Below are 24,583 nucleotides of genomic sequence, written 5' to 3'. Positions count from 1 at the left end.
CGCCTCTACAGTTAGATAAAGAGATAAAGGGTGTGGGGTGGGGGGTGCATGGGTTTCTGGAGCTTGTCCATCTCCACTCTGAGCCAGTTCTGCTGAGATGGTTTCTGGAAATGCAGTTTCCTTTTCCCCCTAAATGCACGCCTTATTATCTTACATTTAGGCTGCAGAATGTCAAGTGTTCAGCATATCTGTATCCTCCCCAGCCTGTCACGAGATATCAGCTTGTTACAAGCACAGTTCAAAGTGCAACTTGCAAACCTTGTAAGGTCATATTTAAAGAGCATGGCAAAATGAACGAACAGTGGGGATGTAATGGCAGAGGCGTATCCCTCAAATTACATTTTCTATCAAACAACACTTATATGGATTTAATAATAGTACAGCCAGATTTCAAGTCCCATCTTTTCTGGGCATTCAGGGAACTGAATTATTTATTTTTCTTTAGCTTAGGACTAGACGATATGGCCATAATGTCATCACGATAAAAAGTTTCATATATTTCGATAGATAAATATCAGGATAAGTATCAAATCGTTATTTCTTTCGAGTTTAAAGGCTGATTTACAAATTGCCCAGAACTTTCACTTTCCTGAGTGAAAGTTGAAGAAACCTGTTAATTGTGGTTTTAACTCTTCTTTATGGTCAACACTTGATGCCAAACAGTGGATCACTTCACAAATATGAGGTAAAACATTTATGATAAAATCTTTGTTAACACATTAAGTAAAAGCTTTTTCAGAGCTTTTTCCTCACCAAAATATCTTAATAAAAGAATGAAGTCCTAATTCGTGAATGTGAAGTGAATAAATAAAAAACTTATTGAATATTTATTGAACATTTGTTATATTGTTATTGAAAAACATTAAATCGCAATAATTATTGTTATTGTTTTATTGTCCAGCCCTACTTTAGCTCATATCAGCATTCTGGGCAGTTTGTAAATTTTGCTCACAGCTTTCCTTAGACAATGAAACAATGGTGCTACAATCATACATAGCTAATCATAATCATCATCTACATTCCAAAACATAGTGTTTGAGAAAATGTATTTTCTGAGGATGTCACAATACTGTGTCCACTAAATGAAAGTAATGGATGTTTGCAATCCAAAGATAGGATAATCATTTTATATTTGCCTTTGTCACCAAAAAGTTCAAAAAGTTCTGATAACTCTGGGTTTGTCGACAACCTGTCTGATTATCTGCTTATGGGGCTAACACTGTTGGATGAAGTAAAATGTTTTCTTAACAGAAAGACAGCCTACAATAAAAATAGGAAAACTCCTGTAAATGGCTCTTATCATAAAATCTCGTAGCCTTTACAAAATACAAACTTTGTGTATGATACCCCACCATTGCTAGACGTTCCGGGAGACTCTAAATGTGAACTACATATTGTACATTTAATAAAAAGGTTCTTGGTGGGGGTTTTGTAACTGGTTTAGTCAAGAGTGTTAATCGATAACATGTTTTGTAGACACAGCATATTATTGTGTATACTATACAAAACATCCATAGATGCAGAGAAAGTAAATCCACAGTAACATGTCATTATGGACTCGTATGTGAAATACTGTGCTGACTTAACAGTATTTGATAAGCTAAAGCTTTTCCCTCCTCAAATCATCTATTTGGCACAAGAAAGGAAATCTGGCTTGTCAAACTCTGTTTACTAAATACTATTTGCAAAGGAAGCCTTTGTCAACAAAGAATGGGCACCATGTTGTCATTACATAAACAGGATCCAAGAGCCACTTTTAATGATTACAGACAGCCAACTCCCAGGTACGGATGGATATCGAGGACAAGTCTTAAAGTGATACTGGTTCCTGATTAGGGATGGGGATCGTTAATTTTTATTGACACTCTTATTGAGACTGCTTAACGATCTGATTCTTTATCAATACCACTATCGATACTTTACTATTATTTAGTGATGGTTATTTGGCAAGACCAGACCCAATGGGGAGGTAGGCCTGCATGGTATGAGGAAAATATTCAATGTGCGATAACATTATATATTACAATATATACATTATATATTGACATGAGATAACGATAAATAAACATATTGAAGTACATTAATTCCCTGGTTTTTTTTAATTTAATATTTTAAATACAGCTAAATGTTGTTTCTAGAGCAGCAACATTAATGTTTACAACAGCAAAGTAACTCAATAACTTTATCTGACATCACAAGTAGTGAGTGACATTTAGAAAGAACAACATCAGCCTGTATCAGTTCCTCCTCTCTCGCTGGCTGCAGGTAACGTTACTAGGTAGAAGGAGGAGCAGCTGAGTTTTTAAGACTACAGACCAGTCTGTGCTCCAGACAGACAGCTTTCTATTTGGCTTGTTTTTAACATTTGGCTAATGCCAAGCTAGCATTAGCTATGCTTGTAATAAAACACACAGGATGAGATACTGAGGACCGAGATGATTAAATTAACCCTTTCTACATGTTTAACATTACCTTACAGACAAGTATCGTCTTTTTACTTGCAAAGGTTTTATTGCACGTACTTACATTAACGAGCGTAGCTGTCATCAACTAACGCTACAGTAGTTTGGAGCTAACGTTAACTTACACTCACCGTATTCCACCGCAACGGCGCAGCCTCTGGCACTGCTGCCGCTGCTGCTGTGTGTGTGTGTTCGTGTGTGTAGGAGCCTTTTAATATACAGTCTATGGTAGGAGCCGACAGTGAGCAGGCAGAGACTGCAGCCTGATGATTTCCTTATCCATTGAGTTTCAAATTAAATCAGATTTGACACTCAAGACATAACGTCACATCATAGGACCCGCAAGTCTCGGTAGCAGTATCGATAAGCTCAAACCTTATTGATTTTCGGGTTTTGAGAAATTTTGGAACCGGGTCTCGATCCCCATCCCTATTCCTGATTGATCAGAACTGTAGCACTTATAAGCTCCTTGGCAGTATTAGGTGCTGCCATTCGTATTTGAACGTCCTTCATTTAACATTACATATTTTTGGTTTGATAGCATATGTGTAGAAAGCGGAGTGCTTGACAAACTGAGTGCACAGATTATGTTGTGTGAGAATCGTAGAGAGTTCCTGATGCTGGCCGACGTAGAGATAATTGGGCAGATACTGGGTCTGTTTTGCACCTTCTGAATTCGCAGAGGTGTTCCCAATCGAATCATTGATTCATGTTGATGAGACTAATCATGCGCCTAATTATTTCCTGTAATATGAAAGGTAACAGCAACGAAATATTGAGCAGAAACCCGTAATAGCCAATGAGATGTGAGCTGACCGGGAAGCGTCACCAACCGTATGTTGTGTACTTGCTCGCACTATAGAATGTATAACCCATGCTGACTTAGTCTTCTCAGCCACGAGTTCATCCACAGATTGATTCTTCTTTTTTGTTTTGCTGTGCAAAATATGGCACACACAAGTACAAGTGTCTATGTGTCTATGTGAACGCCAAGTGTGGGGTCCTGCATCTTCACAGAATCATCTGTTGTAAGAGTTTTTTACTATTAAAATAATAAGTAATCTGATACATGGTATTCCACGTTTTAAGATTTGTAATTCCTCTAATGTGCACCAGGCATGTTACAGATATTTTACTTCACACTTGAGCTTTTAAAGTTCCTTAACTGGAGTCTACAATATACTATATAAATAGATGATGTATAAAATGCAAGCTATGCAAGTTGACCGGATGACAGACACACAATTGCAGTTGCAGTTTGAGGGGGGGAGGGGTTGAGAGAGAGCACAGAACAAGGTAAATGCTTGCTTCTAAGCTGCCAAAGCCAGCTGGCTCTGTATATTAGCGCCCTACACTAGATCCAGAGAAATCTAATACCGAAATGTCAATTAGATAATCATATGTGTAAGTTTTATCTTCAAAATGTGGATACGGTAAATGATTAATGTGACTCTACTGTACCAATAAGCTAGGAGAACTTCCTTCCTGCTTCCTGGGAGCTCTTGTGAGGAGCCATGCCAGCATCTTATAGTACCTGACAAACTGACAGCCCACGAGATTAATGGATAGACATCTCCTCAGCACAAACCCATCAGAAAATACATTTGTGATTCTCACAATTTATCCTGATGTAGATTTTAGGTCATTTCTGCCAGCTCTAATATTCTGCATGATCTGCTCAAGGGATGTATTCTGTGAAACATGTATGAAACAGCATATGCAGGTCATGCATTAGTGATATGTGCAGGAAATCCCTTGGGAGTTGATTAGTCACACAAAATGACCTTGTGACGTGCCAATGACATAAATCAGGGAAAGCACACTTCAGTCACAGCCTGGCAGTTCATATCACTGACAACTACAGTGCGGTACTGTAAGTAATCTGAATAAAATGCTATAAGTTATTATGCGAAAAGAGTACATAAAATTAGAAAATATCAACAAGTGTGAAGGTCAACAAGCTACTAGTATAATTTCACTGCAAATATATAGTGTCTGGGCTTGCTTGCACAACCCTTTCCCTTGGCTGAAGATAAAATATTAGTTGAATATTAATGCACAGTACCCACAGTAATTCACCACTTGTATTTTGCTCTCCTTTCACTCCCACTCCGGCAATCAAAGGGACTTAACAAAAGGAGTCAAAAATAATTCCATAATCATTTTATTGTAACTGTATGCACAAAAGACCTCTGCATAGCTTTGTGAAGCTCAATCTCCATACAATCTCTTAGGCCTACACATATTAACTCATCAACTGCTGTCACATAAACTAAGATGGCAATAACAGACTGCTGTGTTACATTGTGTCTTTGGTGAATTGTTGCACATGTCTTTTGCTTTAACATTATGGACAGCACTTTTTGAACAAGAAGTAGTACCTTACAAGTACCTTACTCAACCTCACTATTCTAAATGATTTGTAAGAAGGGTGATAGTTTCGTAGTAGCAGGAGTAAAATATAACATCAAAAGGCATGGGTTCAAATATTCACTCTGCTGAGCTGTCACTGAGCAAGATACTGAAAGTCACAGTCAACTCCAATGGTACTGACCCTGACCTATGACCCCTCATCAGATCAGTGTCAAAACACTATTACTTATTCTAAGTGTTGAGACAGAGCCTCATATCAATGAAGGAAAACTACATAAACAACATGAAAAGCCTGAAACACAAATAATTTCTCTACAGTTTGTCCAAAGTAATCAATGTCATAACATTGTGAGGCCCAAAGCTTTATGTTTTTTGCCTGGGCTAGAAAAAAAAAAAAGTAAAAATGACTGAATAAATTATTCTCTTGAGGCATCCCGAACAAATTTCTCATTTGAAGCTAGACTGCAACACAAAAAGTCATTATAATTTATTCATTACATCTTGAAAGCCAGAATTACAGAATCCACAAGCTTAGAGAGCAATGAATGTTTCCACTTCCTCAACCTGACCAAATGGCAGTTTTATTGGGGTTGTACTGAAGGTGTGGCCATTTAAACCAAGAAGTGAGCACAGATCAGATAGTACATAGAGCAGGACAATCAAGGAAAACACCTTGTCTAGTTTAAGGAAATTGTAATACCAGCTTTAGTACCGTATCAAAGGGAGATTTTACGCGACAATAGAAACAAAAGTCATTATCAGTAAATGTCTGAGCCTCAGAGAACTTTGGAAAAGTCATTCAACATGGGTCAGACCAACACACCACATGACCGTTTCTACAACCATCCAACGTGATATGCTGCTGGCGTCTGATAATCACTTTCAAAGTTATAGGACGACGCATATTTTACAACCTGTCAAAGCAACATCAATAAGTGACCTGTAAAAGTAAAATTATTATTTTCACTTTTCCATTAATCAGTCACATTACTACGTGATGACACGTGACCTACAGAATGCGACTCAGTAGAGGCAATAAGATAATGAATAACTTATTACATTTACAGCTATTCTAATACTCATCCTCGTTGCAGTATTGACATGGCAGTGAGCATTTGTGTGTACGTTAACGTTGCTCCGGGAAAACAAATACTTTTTCAGAGAGAAATTTGTTCATGGTCGATACACGAGGAAGGATTATGTTAACACAACGTTTCTGATTACGAGTTAATAGCAATATGTAAAGTATGTACATTCTGTTTGTGTATTGCAGACTATCGTCATTTATATCATGAACAAGGGTGGCTAGCGTTAGCAAGAAGGCTAGATGCTAACTAAGATAAACGTCATCCACCCTGCCAAGCTAGTTAGCATAGCTCGCTTAAGCTAACTTAGCTTGTTAGCAATCCTTAACTTGTGTTTGAAAAGTCTCTGGAGACACAGAGAATCTCGTAGTGATTGCCACTTAAAGTCTAACTTTACCTAACAATCTAACCATTCATTCATCCGTACCTGCAGGTGCTCCTGAAAGCGAATAGGCAGGATCTGAGCCATGGCGGTTCCTCTCTCTCTCCTCCGGTTTCTACTAATGCTAACAAACTACGGCTTCTTCTCTCAGATCCTAGCCGGACAGCCAGGGAGCCTCTGGTCTAAAGTCCAAATGAATTTTTTCTAAGCTTTGTGTAAAACGTACTGTCCGTGTGATAGTACTTTTTTATTCGTCCCTAAACTGTTTACTTGCGGGCTTTCCCTGGCTAACGACTGACTGCCACTACACCGACTCCCTGGACCTGCAATGGCGGTGGAGGTTGGTCAGCAGAGAAAACATCCCGGAAATGGAAGTGCATTCAATAAGGCGGATGAATATGCAGTCTAACTTTTTTTTTAAAGTGCATTATGGCTTGTATAATTACTATTTAATTGGTAAATTTACAGTGTATGATATCCTCTTTCAAATACAAAACAGCGTCACTAGACTTCAACATACAAGTCTATAAGAACAAGTGTAAAACTGGAACTATTTCTTTCTATTCGCCCTTTGATTTTTGCCACATCATTCGTCTTTCTAAATTCACGTCAGTCCTACGTGTTGTACACTTGTTCCTCTCAGCCAATCAGAACACTCTGAACCCAAGCCAGAAATTCAACGTTATGTTGCGCTCAATAACCATCTAGGCCCATTCAACATTAATAGTTGTATATAAATTAAATTTCATATGCTCTCAGTCAGCATGCCTCGCATTCGCTCTTATCATATCATAATAAATCTTGCTAAACCTTGATTTATTTGCCTTTCGTTAAAGATTACTGGTAACCATCCATAATTCACTTAAAGGAATGAACTTTCACCCATAGTGATGATTTGGACCCACATTGCTGTCAAAATGTAAATGACAAACCTTTTATATGTACATAAACATGTGCATGCAGTATGTGTGTGGTAGTGTCCCACTACACATAATTTAGCATTTATTACACAGGAAGACAAGCAGGCAGCTTTTTTATGCTGACATAGTTGTCCTACGCCCACTAACATGTCATGGCCCCAGCTTCCAATCAAAGCAAAATATGCATTTTTTGAGAACCAAATGTATCTTCTTACACCAAAAATATAACTTCAAATGTTCGAAATAAGAATCAGTTCATGTCATTCTCTCAAGAAAATCAGAGAATAAAACTATAGGCTATAAAATAATGATCTTCATTGAAGTGTGTAAGCAGGATTTGTGTGTTTTGGTCAGACACATGCAATATCTGCTGGGTGGAGTGTGCACCCAAGTGATCATTTCCCTTTTTTACAACCACAATTTCTGTTGGCAGAGGATGTAACCTTATTGCTCAATGTAAAACTGAATGCTGGGAAAACCATGCCTCATACTAGCTGACCTTTTAGCAGAGATGTCATTCTGTTGAGCCAGCAATTATGGCCTCTGAAGAAAAGAGTGGTCTAAGGAAAATCAGCACATGATATTTGTCTCTATAATAGTTGGGGAGCGTAAAACTACAAACCAGAATACTATACTATAGCAGTTTCATTGTGTTAATATCTACTGGATAATAACAGTAAAATTAAGTCAATCTAAAAACATTGGTACAGAGATGCCAGACACATGAAAGAATCAGATCAGTACCAAATATCTACTAGCAGTGCAGACATATGTTTTATGTTACAGGTGTCTAATTGAGATTAATAATCTATTTTATAAGAGTGTCCTGGCCAAGACAAGCAGCAGCACAATTATCAGGGTTGCAGACATAAAAACATTCATACAACAATTTACAATGAAAATAAATAATAAATTACAGGACAAACATTTTCAAAACATCTACAGCCAGATGTGCCTACCAAGTCATTTTACTTTAAATGCATCCAGTGAGACCAGCTCCCAAGATTCAGGCAATTTAGTACAGACTTTAGGGACAGAAAATAGGAGAAAGATGTGGAACCAAAAAGACAGGATCATCCGATGCTTTTCTCATGGATGAAGATCTTTAGGTAAGATGGAAGCAGACCAAAAACAGCCTTATAAATAAAAGTATGCTAGTGGTCAAGTCTATGGGTGGACAATGCAGACTATAAATGGTGCAATGGTGATTAAAGGCTTTAAAATATGTGATAAACCTCAGTGCTCCATGGTAGACAGTGTCAAACGCGTGTACGCTTTGCTTGGATGCATGCATGTATATAACATCGCCATAGTCCAACACAGACATAAGCAACTAGTCTCCTTTTGGCCTCAAAGGAAAAACATAACTTGTTTCTAAAATAAAAATCCAATTTCAACTTCAGCTTTTTCACCAATTGCTAGAGGCGAACAAGTACATCAGGTCTAAACACTCAAAAGTGTAACATCAGTCTTGTGCATTTAGATACTTTCACTGCAGATCCATTAACAGACAACAAATCAAGTTAGTTTTAAAAACAAAAATGAAATGTCATCAAATTGGGCTAAGAATTATGTTATTACTTTGTTATTCTGTGGTGTCATAATAATGAATTCTCCAAAGAGCATCCGTCCAAGATCATCACAGTCAAACTAGACAACATCTGTTCTGATTGTGATTGTGATCCACCCAGATGGATCCTCTGGCCAAAACTGCTCAAACAAAAAAGCCACATTTCACAATCAAATGTTAAGAGGAAGTGTTGGGGGTTGGATGTGTAAGTTGCAAAAACATTCAAGAAAGAATTCCTGCATCGTAAACGGAACCTTATTCATGTTAAAGGAATACAGAGTGTTCAATTATCAATTATCAATTATTGTGTGTTTTATCATTTAAAACACACAAATTATATTTATCACCAATGTTTTTGCTACAAATCTTAGCCCACTACATTCAAAAATAGAGGATTCCCCCCTCTAAAAAGCTGACACAAATGTATGAATTTCAAAGGAGACAAGTCTGAGATGCTGAGATGACAGAGGATTGCATGGAGCAGTTTGCCTGTTCTTTTTCCTCTGAGACTAAATTGTTGAGATTTGTTTTCCACTTGGGACCAAGCCTAATAAACCTGGACCAAACCAACTGTACAATTTGTTTGCTGATCTATAGTTTCAGAGGCAGAGGGTGTGGTGGAGGCAATCCTGAATAGACCATTCACGCTCCTGTTGCCATGGATTCTCAGACCGAGGAAACACAAGACACAGACACTAACAGAGAAGCCATGTGTGTGTCACGATAAAAGAGTGGCCTTTGGACTCTCTGCAAGGATGTCACACAGGCCCACATGAGGCTGAGATTAGCCTGAGGCTCCATGCAATACGAAGGGCAGTGTTGGTAGTTCTGCAGCATTTGCTCTGGTCTTTCCTCACAGACTGTCTATCAGGAAGTCCTCATCTGTATTTAATGCATCTCATCTCCGGTAGCTCCAACAAGGAGTCAAGTGAGGTCCACAGAAGAGCAGCCATGCTTGGACTTGAGAGATGTGGGATCAGGCTTACAAAAAGGTAACTGTCTCCATTACAGATTTTTGACCGTTAGTACACTCCAGTGCTTTGGCAAGGATTTAGGCACAGATGGGAGCTCTGTGTCTTCCTGTGGCTGGGAGGATCCCAATAGGGATGACTGAGCGGGACTGAAACTTGGATCCAGAACCAGGATTGAAAAGTCCCATAGAAGTCCTCTCTCTCTCTCTCTCTCTCTCTCTCTCTCTCTCTCTCTTCCTTTCTCTTTCCTTCTCCTCTCTGTCATTCTCCACTTTAAGAAGGTGGAGGTCAGGGGAGTGCCATCACACAAACATACTGTGCACAAATACACTTTCTATTATTTCTCTCTCTTTGTGTTAGTCATTTAGCAGGTTCAAGTTCATTCAGCTTCCTCTCTCATTGTCAGGTAATACCACTATTGTAAACTTGTAAACAACATTTTGTCTATGTGCTAAATTTAACTGTAAGACATGCTGGGGATTTTTTTAAGGATTCTTTAAGGATTTAAATCCACTACAGCTCTCAACATTATCAGTACTCATCATCATCATCATCATCATCATCATTATTTATTTATTTATTTTAACACACTCAAAAACACACTTTTACTGTTTTATTGACTTTATTTAATAAACTGTATAAAATGAATTGTTCTTTTGTATTTGTTTTATAGCTTTGGCAATATTGTTGTTTGACATTCATGCCAATAAAGCTGAATTGAATTGAATTGAATTATTACTATTATTTATTCATCATCACACTTCTGTCACATACTGTAGTATACTTTACATAATTCTACAAACTTTTATTTTTATGTTACTACATTTTCTATTTATATTGTTATTATTTGTATTCTATTTCTTGAATGTCTTGTCACATGAGCAAATGTAACAAAACAAATATGCCCTTGGGGATCAATTAAGTATTTCTGATTCTGATTCTGTATAATGCTTGCAGAAATCATCTTCAGTCACATATTTTCATTTCTTTTTAAAAAAAAAACACAGAATATTGTATCCTAACCTTTGAACATCAGTTGCGGTGAAGTTACTAATTGACTGTGTGTGGGCCTTTGCACCTTGCAAGATAGTTTTTCATGGGTTACAAATACCAACCTAAGGAGGGACCTGTTGCTGTCTTTGCAATTTGGTTACATGTATGTATGAGTCAGCTGCCCTCATCATAGTAAAAATCACAATTCAAAACCAGTAGGGTACAGTAGGGAGGTCAAACCTGTTCTCCCAAATAATAAACACACAAGAGGTTCAGAGCTTGTGACTGACTTAGCTTGACACCAGTTTTGGAACATGATCAAGTAACAATAAATACATGTTCCTTAGCATGTTTAATTGAAATTATATATAATTTCAACTGAAATGGTTAGAACTGTTTTCAGTGTAGGTTTTATTTAGATTTTGTTGCCATCTAGTGGAATGAGGCTTCAATTAGATATTGTTGACTTTAATCAGATACTGTTTTGATTTGCTGAAGTCTTGCATTTATCCTCACATTCAAATGAATGATTCTATCATAGGAACTGTATGTTTTTGGTGCAGTTGAATTTGTACAGCACTTGTAAGCATGATGATAAACTGCATATCTAATTCCTGAAATATACAATAGTACCGTGTGCTCAACAGGTGGCACTGAATGTCTAGAATACTCTACTGTCAGAATCTTGGTGAACTGACGACTAGTAAGCGTCTCACCTTCTGTGGCTTTGTGACCTAATCAATGCACACAGTGCTTTCCTAACAACATCTGAATACTTGCCATGCTCAGAGGCAGAAGTGCCAGTTCTGTACAAGCCTGTCTAGTTTATCCTGAATTGCAGCAAGTTCTCCTCTCCAAAACACCTAACTGCCTTGTAAAGGAATCGCATATTATTAATAATCAAGCAACCAAATGTTCCAATCAGAGGTGTATTTTTAAAACATCATCAAATATAACCTGTAATTTGAATCAAACCAAAAAGGTTTTCTGGACACCAAATTAATTACTGCAATCACATTCATAACCTGAAGGAAAGGGGGCGCAAATTAGCTTTAGCCAGAAACCCTTTATGCTACAAATTTGTCCCAAGTTATTGTAACCTGTTACAATGTGTTTCTTTTGCAAAGTCCCTGACAAATAAAAAAAGAAGAAGAACAATTCAGGTTTGTGACACTTTGGTGACACTTGGCATGGTGGATCTACACACACATGCACACACAGCCATACACTCACAGTCCTGGGTGGAATGTTATTGAAACTGATCAAATAAACCATAATGGGTGCTGGGATTGTATTAAAAGATAATCTCTCCACATAAAACCTTTTTGTTCGGACAGAGGTGCACATACTGTCGCTGCCTAAGTTCATGGGAGACACTCTCAGTATGTGAGAGGTCATGCCATGAGCATGTGTGTGCGGTGGGAGGCGCAGTTTATGGTATTTGAGTTGTATTTGGTCAGACATTATTAATAAGTTACGGCTAAAATCTGGGGCAGATATTCCAATTTTCATGTTAAAACTATGGTGTTTACCAGGAATGTTGATCTTTTACTGTTGTCTTTTTCGAGGTTTTAGAACACAGGAAAGCAGATCGGAGTTGAGGGTCTTGACTCATTATCATTTCTGAAAACCTGAGCTCATATAAACGTTCAAGATGCTGGAAGTCATCACATCCATCTCCTCATATCTCCTGTAACGATGTTTTCCAGAGAAATGTGAGCAACGATGCTGACAAAGAAGCATCGCAATCAATTTAGTTAAAAAATGGGAAAAGGAGAAAAATGTGATGAAATGGCTTACTTAATGACAGCTTTATTGTCATTTCCGCATATGTATAGTCAGGGGAACGAAATTTCATGTCACATGGACTACAGTGCTAAATAGAACAATAAACAATAATCGGTAAAAACGCACAGGGAAAACACTGGGTGGGGAGCTTGTGCAGTGAAATATAAAATGCACTTCACAGTATAAAAAAGCAGATGTACAAAATTATACAGGAGTGCAGACATGCTATCGAGCAGACACTATTGTACATATTAGAATTATAAACACCACTGTACACCTTAGACAAAACTATGAATCCATTTAATAAGCTCCTCTCTCCAATACCTTCAAGTGAAATAGACACGACTGTTTTGATTTCTCATCACTCTCCGTCATCCTTCTTTTATCTGTATTTCCAGTATATCAGTTCTTAGTCATGCTCACCATGTGCATTGGCAACAATTACTTCTGCTGAACTGCAAATCACTACTCTGTTATTTTTATTGGAATGTTGATCTGTTTGTGCCATTTGTCACTGAGTGTTTGACCTTGGCGCCGACAGTCAGGCTCGTATGTGATTCTCATGGGAACAGGCACAGATAGTTTTTTTCACAATAACAAGATGCAAGTCATTCATTGAGATAGCACTGTAAGGAACAGTCTTTTCATGCATTTCATACTCTTTGTCAACGGTACGATACAAAGCAGAAATTACACACAGGTATGTGTGCTTCAAATTTCACACACAGATTAAACATTAAGCCTGGTGTCCCTCAAAGGGAGGAGTCTCTCTGGGGTCAGAATAAATTTTTGAGTGTTCAGTACTCCCGCGGTTGTCACTCTGTGTGGTGTGTGACTGATGAGCTGATGGGTAAGAGACACAACATGAGATCAAATACAGGTAACACATTCAAACCTTTCACAATGTCCTGATTTTTGTTTTCCAGCTATCTTATTTGAGCTGCCTCATCCATGTTGTCCTTCTTGTCTGTGTATTTTACCGTATTTCTACATTTTGTTTTGACATTTTGAACTCTCAGTGTATTTCTCATGCCTGTGCCCTCTTTTTTATTCTGCTGCATTTAGGATCAAATTTAAATCACGTCATTGTCTATGTCTTTGTGTCTAATGACATTTTGAATGGAACACTTTACTTGGTTTCTATACTTGTTGAACAAGTAGACTCTATCTGTTTGAACAGCACTTCCAAGTACATAAAAATGTATTTAAAAATGCTGTTTTCCAGTTGTTGTGATCACCATTTACACCCACAAATTCTCATCTTTATGAAATAAGGTTGTGATTATTCAGCAGACCCTGGTTGAAATTCACCAGCTTGTTGTTTGTTTATTTAGAACAACTATGCCCGAGTACATTTAAAACAAGATTTATGGTGGGGAAAAGCAAACAGTGACCCATTAGCACACCAAAGTGCCTGTGGTATAAGCTATTCAGGAGAGGGGCTGCTTTGCCGTGTAGATGTGATGTGTTACGTTATTGCAAACAACGGTTTGTTTTTATTTTAGTGTTTGAGACATTTTCAGTCCTTCTAATGGTGGTAGGATGAGCAACCGGGAACCAGTTATTTTTGTTATTTATTTTTTATTCAACTTTTATTTATACAGGGTAGGTTGGCTGAGCATATACATGCTCTTTTATGTCAAAGCCCTGTCGTCAGTTAATAGAAACATAATAAAAAGACAGACAGAGTCAACAATTACACAGAGAGGTAGGAAGGTGTGTTTTGATTTTTTGAAAACATGATTCCATGAGGACACTGCACTAACAGCAAAGGCAGGTTTTCCAGGATCGGCTGTGGTTCAAGGCTGCTGGAACATCAACCAATCACTGGAGCAGCTAATTACAGGCCACTGTGCCAGAACAGCAAGGATGATATATGGCAATTTAACAACAAGGGAGATAAATAAGTGCCACTAGTTATTATTTCTCTCAGAGTTGGAAGGCCAACCAACTTTATCATACAAAGTGCAGTGGTGAGTGCAGTAATGAACCTGAGAGCAGAGAGGTAAATGGAGTCTTTAGCCTTGAGTCGAGGCAGCAGCCTGATGACATCCCCACAATCCATATCTGAGAGGAAAACTGCTTCAACAATCGTTTCACCAGCTAAAATGGAAGCTGCTTCTGTGTCTGTACACTAAGCTAATTTTCAGTCACAGTTTATGGTTTACTATATGATGTTTCAATGTTAATTTCTCATTAAGCCAGATGCACAGATATTGGCATTCTGTGACTCTAAAAATTGGAAAAATGTATGTTACTGTAATCTGTATCTTTGCATCTAGAGAATTGCATGAATTGTGTTTTATTTTCATTAACGCTAATTTAATATTAGTATGTGCATCTTGTAGTGCATTAAAGTGCATAAATTTCTGTATGGCTAATTGGAGAGACAGAGTCAGCAACACAATATAAAGCAATGTCATCTGCGCAAATGGGAATTGCACACTCAACTCAGATATATATGATTAAAGCGTTCAAATAATGATTCAGCCCTTCATGTAAGAGGAATGTTTTGGAAAACTATGAGGTGTCAAGAACTGACTATTTTGCTTGAACAGCATTTAAATTGTTCTTGCCCTTGATTGACGCTTGCTCGGTGCATGATGGCACAAGGGTCAGCGCTCTGTGTATCAGAATGTTTTTTATCAGAAGGCTCAAGTGTATTTTTCCACAGCCAATGTATCATTATCTCAGCTATCCTGGTGTAATAATGTAGCCACCAACCACAAAGAAACAAAAGTTTTGATTATCTGTCACATATTCATCAGACTTTTGCAACTTTAAGGTTTTTTAATGTTCCTTAATCCCCTCCCTGTTTAGAGAGTACAAAGACTAAAGATAATCACAAAAGTCAAGCCCTGTTTTATGGTGCCTCTGCTGGTATTCAGCACATATGTCATCCAAGGCTCAAATAAGCTGGTACCTCACAAGTTTAGCAGACAGAACCACGCAGACGTTCACAGAGCTGTAAGTTCAAATCAATATATCATAATGCAAATGAAAGTTAATGTTGATGATGTATGTTTTGTGCTGCTGCGTCGAACATTGTTATCTGTTGAAAATGAATATGGTAACCATATCACACTATTCTACCAAATATGGTAAATATGTTTGGAAATGTGTGAATGTTGAAGTTCACTACCTAAATATTATGCTCCGACAGCCATTACATTTATTTGATCTCTGTTTTTTAAGGTTTGATGGAAATAGGTTCAACAGAGTAAGTACGCTTTTCATCTAATTGCTTACAGCAGTGTTCATACATTCTGAAATAGCCTCGTCATTTTTTCAAAGTCAGGTCAAACTGAAATGTGAACACTATACAGCTACCAATAAAAATAAAGTTAGAGACATTTAGCCTGAACAGAATTACAGCATTCACGTACCCCCCAAACCATATAACATTAATGTTTAGTATATGCAGCTTTGCAATTATAAATGACTTGGCTTGACATGTCGACTTTTGGAACAGAGTAATCTTTAAGATTACTAAGATAAGATAAGGCCTACTGTGCACAGATAGATTTATGCCGTTGTTATTGTAATAATAATACAGGTGAGGTTATGCAATTAATCTGCACTAAAAATTGTAATCTAATTGTAATTGATGCAAATTATTGATTATGTTGGTTGAAAATTAGAAACAAAATATGCTGCAGGTTTAAAGTGCACAGCTGTTCTTTTTTGTACTCGTACCAAATTTAAAAGTCAGTAGTTTAACCCGAACACTTATGTCAAATGTCTCTACTACTCCTTTTGCAGGAAATTTACATTTAATCCTAAAGAGGGAATAGACAACCCAGTGATGGTCATCACAGACGACGCAGGTATCTTGCACACACATTTCTCATGATCTTCTGTGTTTCAGATCATGAGGTCTGAAACACAGAACTGTCACTCTAAAGTTTGACAGCACTTTTCTGTCTCTTCCTGCTCAGACCCTATGTCGACACCCAGCCCACATCTGTGTGTTCTTAAACGAGAGGGAGGGGAGTCCTATGGCTTCCATCTGCGGGTGGAGAGGGGACACCAGGGTCACATAATCAGAAATGTTGTGTCAGGAGGGGTGGCAGGGCGCAGTGGACTTAAAGATGGAGACAGGCTTCTGGAAGTCAACAACTGCTTTGTTGACGATGTTCTTCACTCAGAGGTAAAATGACCTCCCTGCATTATTGAATTGTCAGAGGCATCTCCAAAGAACTGATGGGAATCTAACAGCAACTAATGTATTTCCCTTTTTATGAATCAGGTGGCTAGGAAGATAACGCTAAGCAGACACCAGTTATGTTTATTAGTGTTGGATGGGGAGAAGTATGAGCAGGCTGTGTCCCGTGGTAAAGACCTCCGAGGTCTGGTCATGGCGTATAAGTGCGAGGGCTGCAAGCCACCCAGACTCTGCCACATCATCAGGGATCCTGTCACAGGTCTGGGCATCAACTTCACACCAATGGAAGGTAATCACGAGTTCAAGGTACGAGATTAATTGATGTCGGTGCAGTGTTAGTCAGTTGCTCCTCGTGTTTCTGCTCTGCAGGAGAGAAAGGTCGCTACTCTGTGAGCCTGGTTGCAGGAGGTGCAGCTGAAAAGGCAGGGGTGTGTAAAGGAGATCACCTGGTGTGGATGAATGGAGCAACAGTGTCTGATCTCACACACTCTGCACTCAGCAAGATGGTATGAAGTCTTTTTATTAATAATTATTAATTTGCTGACATTTACTCTAAAACTGGTTATTAAACAGGGATGTCACTAGGATTGAACGGGGAGGGGAGGCTTGCAAAATCTTTGCGCTCGCATCTTTTGTTACTGTCTACTGTCTTTGTTACTGAAGAAGCCAAGATGTTAAGTAAAAAGCAACAGCCATATTCTCCTTTTCCAATTCCTCTCTATTTAACAAAAATGACTTAAATGCTATCTGTCTGCTCATGCAAATGTGTGATAATGTAATGACATATCTAATTCCTCTCTCTATTAGATAAGTTGCATGTCTGAAAAATGCTATTAAATTACACTAATTACTGTTACTGCACTGTAGATTGGTTTAATCAGAGTGTGATTTTGCTCTGTAGTTTGGCTTGCATACAAATACTTTATCATGTAAGCTGTTGATAAGGATCCTATTTAGAGTGGCTACTGTCTGAATTTAATAACCTGATGGCGGAAGGTATAAAAGATTTGGAGTATGTATGCATGATTGCTTTCATTTTATTATATTATTTTATTATGTTATATTATATTAATCTGTGTGTTTGTATATCTGTGGGTATATGATCATGTATAGCCTAGTCTACATTTACATCTACATATTTATTTAATTTATTAAAGCCAATAAATGCAGAAATTTAAGTGGATCAGAAGATATCATATATAATAAATATTATAAAATAATTTAGTTTAGGATATGCCTTGGTACCTAGACCTGCCAACTGCGGCCTACTGTTAGAAGAAAAAAACAACAACGCACATTTCCTTAGATCTGTAGACCACTGCTGACCTCAGAATCAGCTGCCCTGCCAATGTCCTATTTCTCTCTCTCTCTCTCTCTTTCTCTCTCTCTCTCTCTCTCTTCTAAAATATCTTCCAATATCTGGTCAATAAATTGAAGGATATACTGGTACAACAGCATTAACAGGGACACTATGACATTTAGTTTTCACAGACAACAACATTGTTAGGCTATATAGATAGGTTTTATCAATGGCGTTCACGCTACCTAGTGTTTTCCATAGTCAACTAAAATATCCTTTCCTTTCTTATCCCTTTCCATTACATCAAGTAAATGTAGCTAAAGTTAACCAAGCAATAATCAATAACAACTTACAATTTCACTCTGTATCACTCATTTGTTGAATCAATCTTCCTTCACCGTGTGTGTGTGTGTGTGTGTGTAGCTGTGTGCATGTTTGTAGTAAGTGTAACGTTGCTTGGCAGCTCAGCAGCTCGGCAGATACAAACAATAGGTCCACTAAGAATTACCAGATTGATGTTCTCCAGCCTTGTCTGGCTGTAACAAATAATGTTTTGCTGTAGATGAAAAAAAGTGGCAATCACATCACCATCCTAGTGACTGACAGTGAGAGTGAGAAGACCTACATGCGACAGGGGATGCCCATCTTGCCCACCATGGCTGTTCCACACAACCTGCCATATAGAGCCAGAAAACTCCACCTGATCTCTGGGCCTGAGGGCTACGGCTTCTTACTTCGGCTGGAAAAGGCGCCATCAGGACGCACATGTGAGAGGACAAATAGAGCGTAAAACTCAAACACAAGCATTCCAGAGTCTAGTCTTCGACTAAAATATCTGTGTATTTTCCAATAATAGTTAATGTTCTGCGTAAGATGGAAAGTGGCAGTCCAGCAGAGAGGGCAGGTATGCACGATGGAGAGCTGCTGCTGGAAGTCAATGGACAGTCAGTGGAATCACTGTCACATGAGGAGATTGTAGAGAGAGTGAGACTGAGTGGACAACAAGTCTCCCTCACCACCATCACTCCCCAGGGGATGGAGTTTTACACCCAGGTAGGCATCACTTTCCACATGCTAGGAAACACAATTTTATTTAGATTTTATTTCTCCAAATGCTTGAGATGTGGCTCACCCCAACATTGTCCAAGCTAAACAAAAAATGATTTATCAGATGTTTCTTTAAACAATGGAGATGAAGATATAAACATCAGTAATATATTTGGAAGCTACATCTAAACGCAATTCATATCAGATAAGAGTCAGGGTTTACGGTTTCTTTCCTTATTTTTGTTTCTACAGTTGGGTCTATCGCCTCTTCTCTTCTGTGAGGATGATGCTGATGAGAGAGAAAAGGAGAGCAGCGAACCAGCCTCTGCAGCACAGCAGTCCCCACAAAAAGAAGTAGATGGCTCTTGCGAGCCTAGGCACTGTTCTCTTCAAAAAGGCCCTGTGGGGTTTGGCTTTAACCTGGGCTGTGTCCCAAAGCGTGCTGGGACCTTCATTAGCCAGGTGGGGATGAAGTGCTGTATTGCACTTGGTGAACATTACCTCGTTACTGGACATTTTTGTCGAATGTGTTGGTAGATTTGTTTTTTCTCCTGTAGGTGGCATTTGGGGGCTCTGGGTACAAAACAGGATTACAAGTGGGTGATGTGGTGATGGAAGTCAATGGACAAAATGTGGAAGAAAAATATCTGGAAGATGTGATTATGCTTGTGAAGGAAGGAGGACATTTTCTTACCTTACTAGTCATGGATAAAACTAGCTACAACAAGTTGAAGCAGACTAGCTCACCTACCAAAGATTTAACAGTGAGTGAAGTAAAAAAACAACCTAGTACATAATCTATGTTTCAATTAATCGGTGAATATAATCTTTACCTCATTTTCTTGTTTGTATCTCAGCAGGAGGATGAAAATTATGAGATTACATTCCTGTAAGCAACAAAGATGCTCACACAATTCTGAAGACATTCTTCCAGACAATACTGCCAACACAAGAGACTTCAGACTGAGTTGAACAAGAAAACTCAACTTTTGTTGTTGTTCTTATATTGGCCGTGGAGGTCTAATCTAATCTAATCTAATCCCGGGGTTTCACAAAGGAATCCACGTGATGAAACAGATACAATAAACAAGATGAAACTGTAACAGTGTCAACTCACAAAGACATTTTGTAGTGTGATATGAAAATGTCTTTTGGTTCAGTGTTATAAATCTATAGATGTAGAACGTTTAGTTTTAGACAAAAATTGCCACACATGATCACAATCAGATAAAATACTGAATAAATAAAATGTTCCACAGTGTAAAGGACCATAACATCTATAAACCAAATTTCTTATTGGACTGAGATGAATAGAACCCAGTGCCTGTGTGAAAGAAGAAACACATTCGACACCAAACACATTTTCATTTTGAAAGTGTTCAGCAGTTATGTTAAGTACTAATGATAATTAAGGAAAAACACAGGTATGGCCCTTTAATTTTACATAAAAAGTGTAAATTGTATTGTTTTGGATGTGAGTGGAGGATTATGTGTATGTGTTTTAAGAATTGAGAATATAACTCAAATGTAGCTAAAATAATATGAATATGAATATTCAGAACCGTTTGCCATGTTGAACTCCCATAAATGACATAGCCTAAACACATATTACAAACACACAAAATGGCAATGTGAAACATGACATGAAACATGACATGATACAAGTTTTAAACAATTGTGAAAGTGCTGATGTGAAGTGTTAAAGCACAACGTATGTAATCAAGATTTTCATGTAACTGATCTGACCAAATACACTAGACATCTGATTGTCCATGACATCATTTGGTGGAGTTGGGCTCTTGGCTGAGATGTGATCTGATGGACAGATCATGCTCTGGGGTGATGACCTTGTCCCTCCCAAGTATAGTCTATGTGCTGTTACTTTCATCAATTTCCCAGTTATTTAGCCTGGAAAGGTATAGCCTACTTGACCCAGAATGGATCTCATAAATTTCCTTAATATGATATGTCATTGTTTCTTGTTGAATAGCCAATGTTTAAAGGGTATTATGATATTATAGTATACTACATTATAAAATGTTTCCATATGCAGTCTGTATAAGCCGATGAAAACTAGTCTGTGGCTAACTCGGGAGCATTTATATTTTGTTTGGATGTTGATTAACGTACATGATCCCTTCTGAAATAAAGAACAAAATAAATTTATAAATACACTTTAACCCCTATTTACATGTCTAATTAATGTCCTTTTTAATTATCTTTATCTAATGTATTTAAATACTGTTTATGATCCACCATAACAATACAGATTACTGCGCCCTCTAGAGGCCATTTGGCAAAATGTAACTTGTGCATTGACTCATAATGGATTATCTAACTTAACTATAAGGCTAAACACTGTGAGGAGAGTGGGAATATAATTCTGTTGAAATTCTGGGCGTCCAAATGTTGTATGACAAATAAACATGTCATCATATAATGTAAACTACAATTATACAAGAAGAGTATATTTCTTAACAAATGTTAGCACTGCAGGCTCTTTCTGTACAGGCACTTCTGTGGTCAGCTGCAGTCGCGGGTCCTGGTCCTGGAGGTGACATTCACTCGGCTAGCAGGAGCCGGGGAAGCAGTTAGCATCGACAAACACGTCAACATGGCACAAGCAATGCAAAAGCTGGTCGCTAAAGTACCTACTCTAGTCGGCGGTAAGTTGATTTGGTGGCTATTAAGTTACAACATTTATCCAATAATGGGGAACTTAAGTGAAGGTAGGATCATCCTTATTGACAACATCTAACGTCACCTCGGCCGACGCTGTCAATTACACCCGAGACCCAGCCATCAATTGAATGTAGAGGCTATAACGTTAGCTAATGCTACTCGGTGCAGACAACACTGAAATGAGATTTCACGTTGTTTTGTTTGCTCTGTCTACGTTCCTTTTCTGCTAGCTGGCACGCGTTATTTGTATTGTTTACACTCAATTAGCAAACGCCCTAAAGCTAAGTGGCTAACGCCACTAATCAGCATGCAAGGGAGCTCTGCTGCTCAAAGCTAACTTAGTTGCAACAGAGTCGTAATTGCAATGTTTGTTCTCTCTTAGCCGCTGTCACCTACTCCAAACCCCGGCTAGCAACCTTCTGGCACTATGCCCGTGTTGAACTTGTCCCCCCTTCCCCTGCCGAGATCCCCAAGGCCATCGAGGGGGCCACAAACCTCATCAAGGGTGTCCAGACAGGACGTCTCGGTCAGACAACAGTAAAGGTGCGTGTGCTATTACGACCTTGTTGTGTTTGATTGTTTTCTGTGTGTATAAATAGAACTTATGTACATCTCCAGTAATTGGTTAAAAATATGCCATGCCATATCATTTGAAAACACAAGCATCTAAATTATGTTTTTTTTTTTTATGTCCCATACCGACTTCAGAGCTGGTTCTCAAGACATGTCTCCTACATTCATAGAGAACACTAGACTGTAATATCTGTAGGGAACATTCAAACTAATGAGAAGTGGATACTTTATGATATCCCGAAGACTCTGTTGCCATGAAGATTTCACTACCATGGTGAACTGTAAACCAGTGTGCAGTATTCTTCAATTGTAAATGTCATTCATCACAAAGGTTTACAAAAAATATTATATTCTTAATCCTTGTAGAATCAATGGAGGTGAATAGAATGTTTCAGCATTAAAATATACCATGTTGTGAAAGAATACCTTGGTCACTCAGGAGACATCTCTGAGAACTGTTTTCTTTAAAAGGAAAAAAAAAACTTATATCAGAAAACATTTTCTTATGAAAATGGTGGAGACCAAAATCTCAGCTGTGCAGCTCACAAAACCTTGGCAAATCAGCTAATGTGATCTACAGTACATAGATCACATCAGTCTATAGAAAAAAGATTTTGACTATAATGTACTATGGGTTTAGAGGTTTTATAGAGTGGAACTTGAGGGGATGTTCTGCAATCTGAAACACTTGAGAATTTATTATGTCATTATTCTGTTTTCTTTGGTAAAGTCTGCTGTATGAAATGAAAACATGATTTAATCAATCCTCCAGAAAAACAATGACAGGAAGATCATCTGTGGCTAATCTTAGATTTAGCTTGATGCATTTCTCCAGAAGCAAATCTAATTCAATGTTTTGTTTCCTCACAGGATGCTTTCAGGAATGGACTGGTGGCCACTGAAGTGTTGATGTGGTTCTACATTGGAGAGTGCATTGGCAAAGGAGGCATCATTGGCTATGATGTCTAAATTTAGGACTGATAAGCTTTTTTTTTTTTCTCTTGAGCATTGTATGCTCAACTTCTTGCAAGAATCCTGGGAACCAATAAACAGATGTCTATTGTCCAAAAAACATCTTGTTTTGTGACTCCTTGCATTTAATGACATGCATTTATTTAACAAATGAGTGTGACAAAAATACAAAAGTGTTTTTGGTATTCATAGAGTGGACGATGGCCGGATTCCATTTAGCTGCTTTAGTTTCAGGGGTTTGGTATAGTACATGCTGGCTCACTGTCGGACAACGGAGATATCATTATTTGTATTGGTAACATCTGTGTCTGCTGTGAAAATGACATCATGGGATGACTGTGATTAGACAAACTCAGTCTGTTACAAGGACCCTCATGTGGGTTTTACTTTATAATCACATTCTTGTGGAAAATTGTCTGCTGAGAAAACCAGGAGACACATACACACATAAAATAAAGGGAACACTTAAACAACACAATGTAACTCCAAGTCAATCACACTCCTGTGAAATCAAACTGTCCACTTAGGAAGCAACACTGATTGACAATCAATTTCACATGCTGTTGTGCAAATGGAATAGACACCCCCAATAAAGGAGTGGTTCTGCAGGTGGTGACCACAGACCACTTCTCAGTTCCTATGCTTCCTGGCTGATGTTTTGGTCACTTTTGAATGCTGGCGGTGCTTTCACTCTAGTGGTAGCATGAGACGGAGTCTACAACCCACACAAGTGGCTCAGGTAGTGCAGCTCATCCAGGATGGCACATCAATGCGAACTGTGGCAAGAAGGTTTGCTGTGTCTGTCAGCGTAGTGTCCAGAGCATGGAGACGCTACCAGGAGACGTGGAGGAGGCTCTAGGAGGGCAACAACCCAGCAGCAGGACCGCTACCTCCGCCTTTGTGCAAGGAGGAGCAGGAGGAGCAATTCCAGAGCCCTGCAAAATGACCTCCAGCAGGCCACAAATGTGCATGTGTCTGTTCAAACGGTCAGAAACAGACTCCATGAGGGTGGTATGAGGGCCCGACGTCCACAGGTGGGGGTTGTGCTTACAGCCCAACACCGTGCAGGACGTTTGGCATTTGCCAGAGAACACCAAGATTGGCAAATTCGCCACTGGCGCCCTGTGCTCTTCACAGATGAAAGCAGGTTCATACTGAGCACATGTGACAGACGTGACAGAGTCTGGAGACGCCGTGGAGAACGTTCTGCTGCCTGCAACATCCTCCAGCATGACTGGTTTGGCGGTGGGTCAGTAATGGTGTGGGGTGGCATTTCTTTGGGGGGCCGCACAGCCCTCCA

The 24,583-nt window shown here is 38.6% G+C and overlaps 3 protein-coding genes across 5 annotated transcripts in view; 2 read left to right on the top strand and 1 right to left on the bottom strand.

Annotated features, from left to right (window-relative positions):
• Positions 1-6,652, bottom strand: part of cltca (clathrin, heavy chain a (Hc)) — a 41,155-nt gene extending 34,503 nt beyond the window's left edge. For both annotated transcript variants that reach the window (XM_046038809.1, XM_046038810.1), the window contains exon 1: positions 6,348-6,652. In XM_046038809.1, the coding sequence (XP_045894765.1) occupies positions 6,348-6,389 (42 nt within the window). In that variant the 5' untranslated portion in view covers positions 6,390-6,652. The remainder of the gene's footprint in view (positions 1-6,347) is intronic.
• Positions 6,653-13,289: 6,637 nt separating this feature from the next.
• Positions 13,290-21,236, top strand: pdzd3b (PDZ domain containing 3b). Of its 2 annotated transcripts, none has more exons than XM_046039083.1 (11): positions 13,290-13,424; positions 15,740-15,764; positions 16,307-16,371; positions 16,483-16,694; positions 16,794-16,998; positions 17,079-17,215; positions 18,572-18,776; positions 18,866-19,062; positions 19,309-19,518; positions 19,614-19,820; positions 19,914-21,236. In XM_046039083.1, exons 1-11 carry the CDS (start codon positions 13,391-13,393, stop codon positions 19,947-19,949), a joined length of 1,533 nt encoding a protein of 510 aa, XP_045895039.1. In that variant the 5' UTR covers positions 13,290-13,390; the 3' UTR covers positions 19,950-21,236. The 2 variants fall into 2 exon arrangements, with proteins under 2 accessions (XP_045895039.1, XP_045895041.1); XM_046039085.1 differs by lacking the exon at positions 13,290-13,424 and adding an exon at positions 14,873-15,511.
• Positions 21,237-21,563: 327 nt separating this feature from the next.
• atp5l (ATP synthase, H+ transporting, mitochondrial F0 complex, subunit g) lies at positions 21,564-23,383 on the top strand. Its single transcript, XM_046039086.1, has 3 exons — positions 21,564-21,722; positions 22,121-22,281; positions 23,182-23,383. Exons 1-3 carry the CDS (start codon positions 21,671-21,673, stop codon positions 23,278-23,280), a joined length of 312 nt encoding a protein of 103 aa, XP_045895042.1. The 5' UTR covers positions 21,564-21,670; the 3' UTR covers positions 23,281-23,383.
• Positions 23,384-24,583: the final 1,200 nt, after the last annotated feature.

The sequence above is a fragment of the Micropterus dolomieu genome, linkage group LG23, assembly GCF_021292245.1.
Source record: "Micropterus dolomieu isolate WLL.071019.BEF.003 ecotype Adirondacks linkage group LG23, ASM2129224v1, whole genome shotgun sequence".
Taxonomy (NCBI): Eukaryota; Metazoa; Chordata; class Actinopteri; order Centrarchiformes; family Centrarchidae; genus Micropterus; species Micropterus dolomieu.
This window is presented reverse-complemented; position numbering and strand designations above follow the sequence as displayed.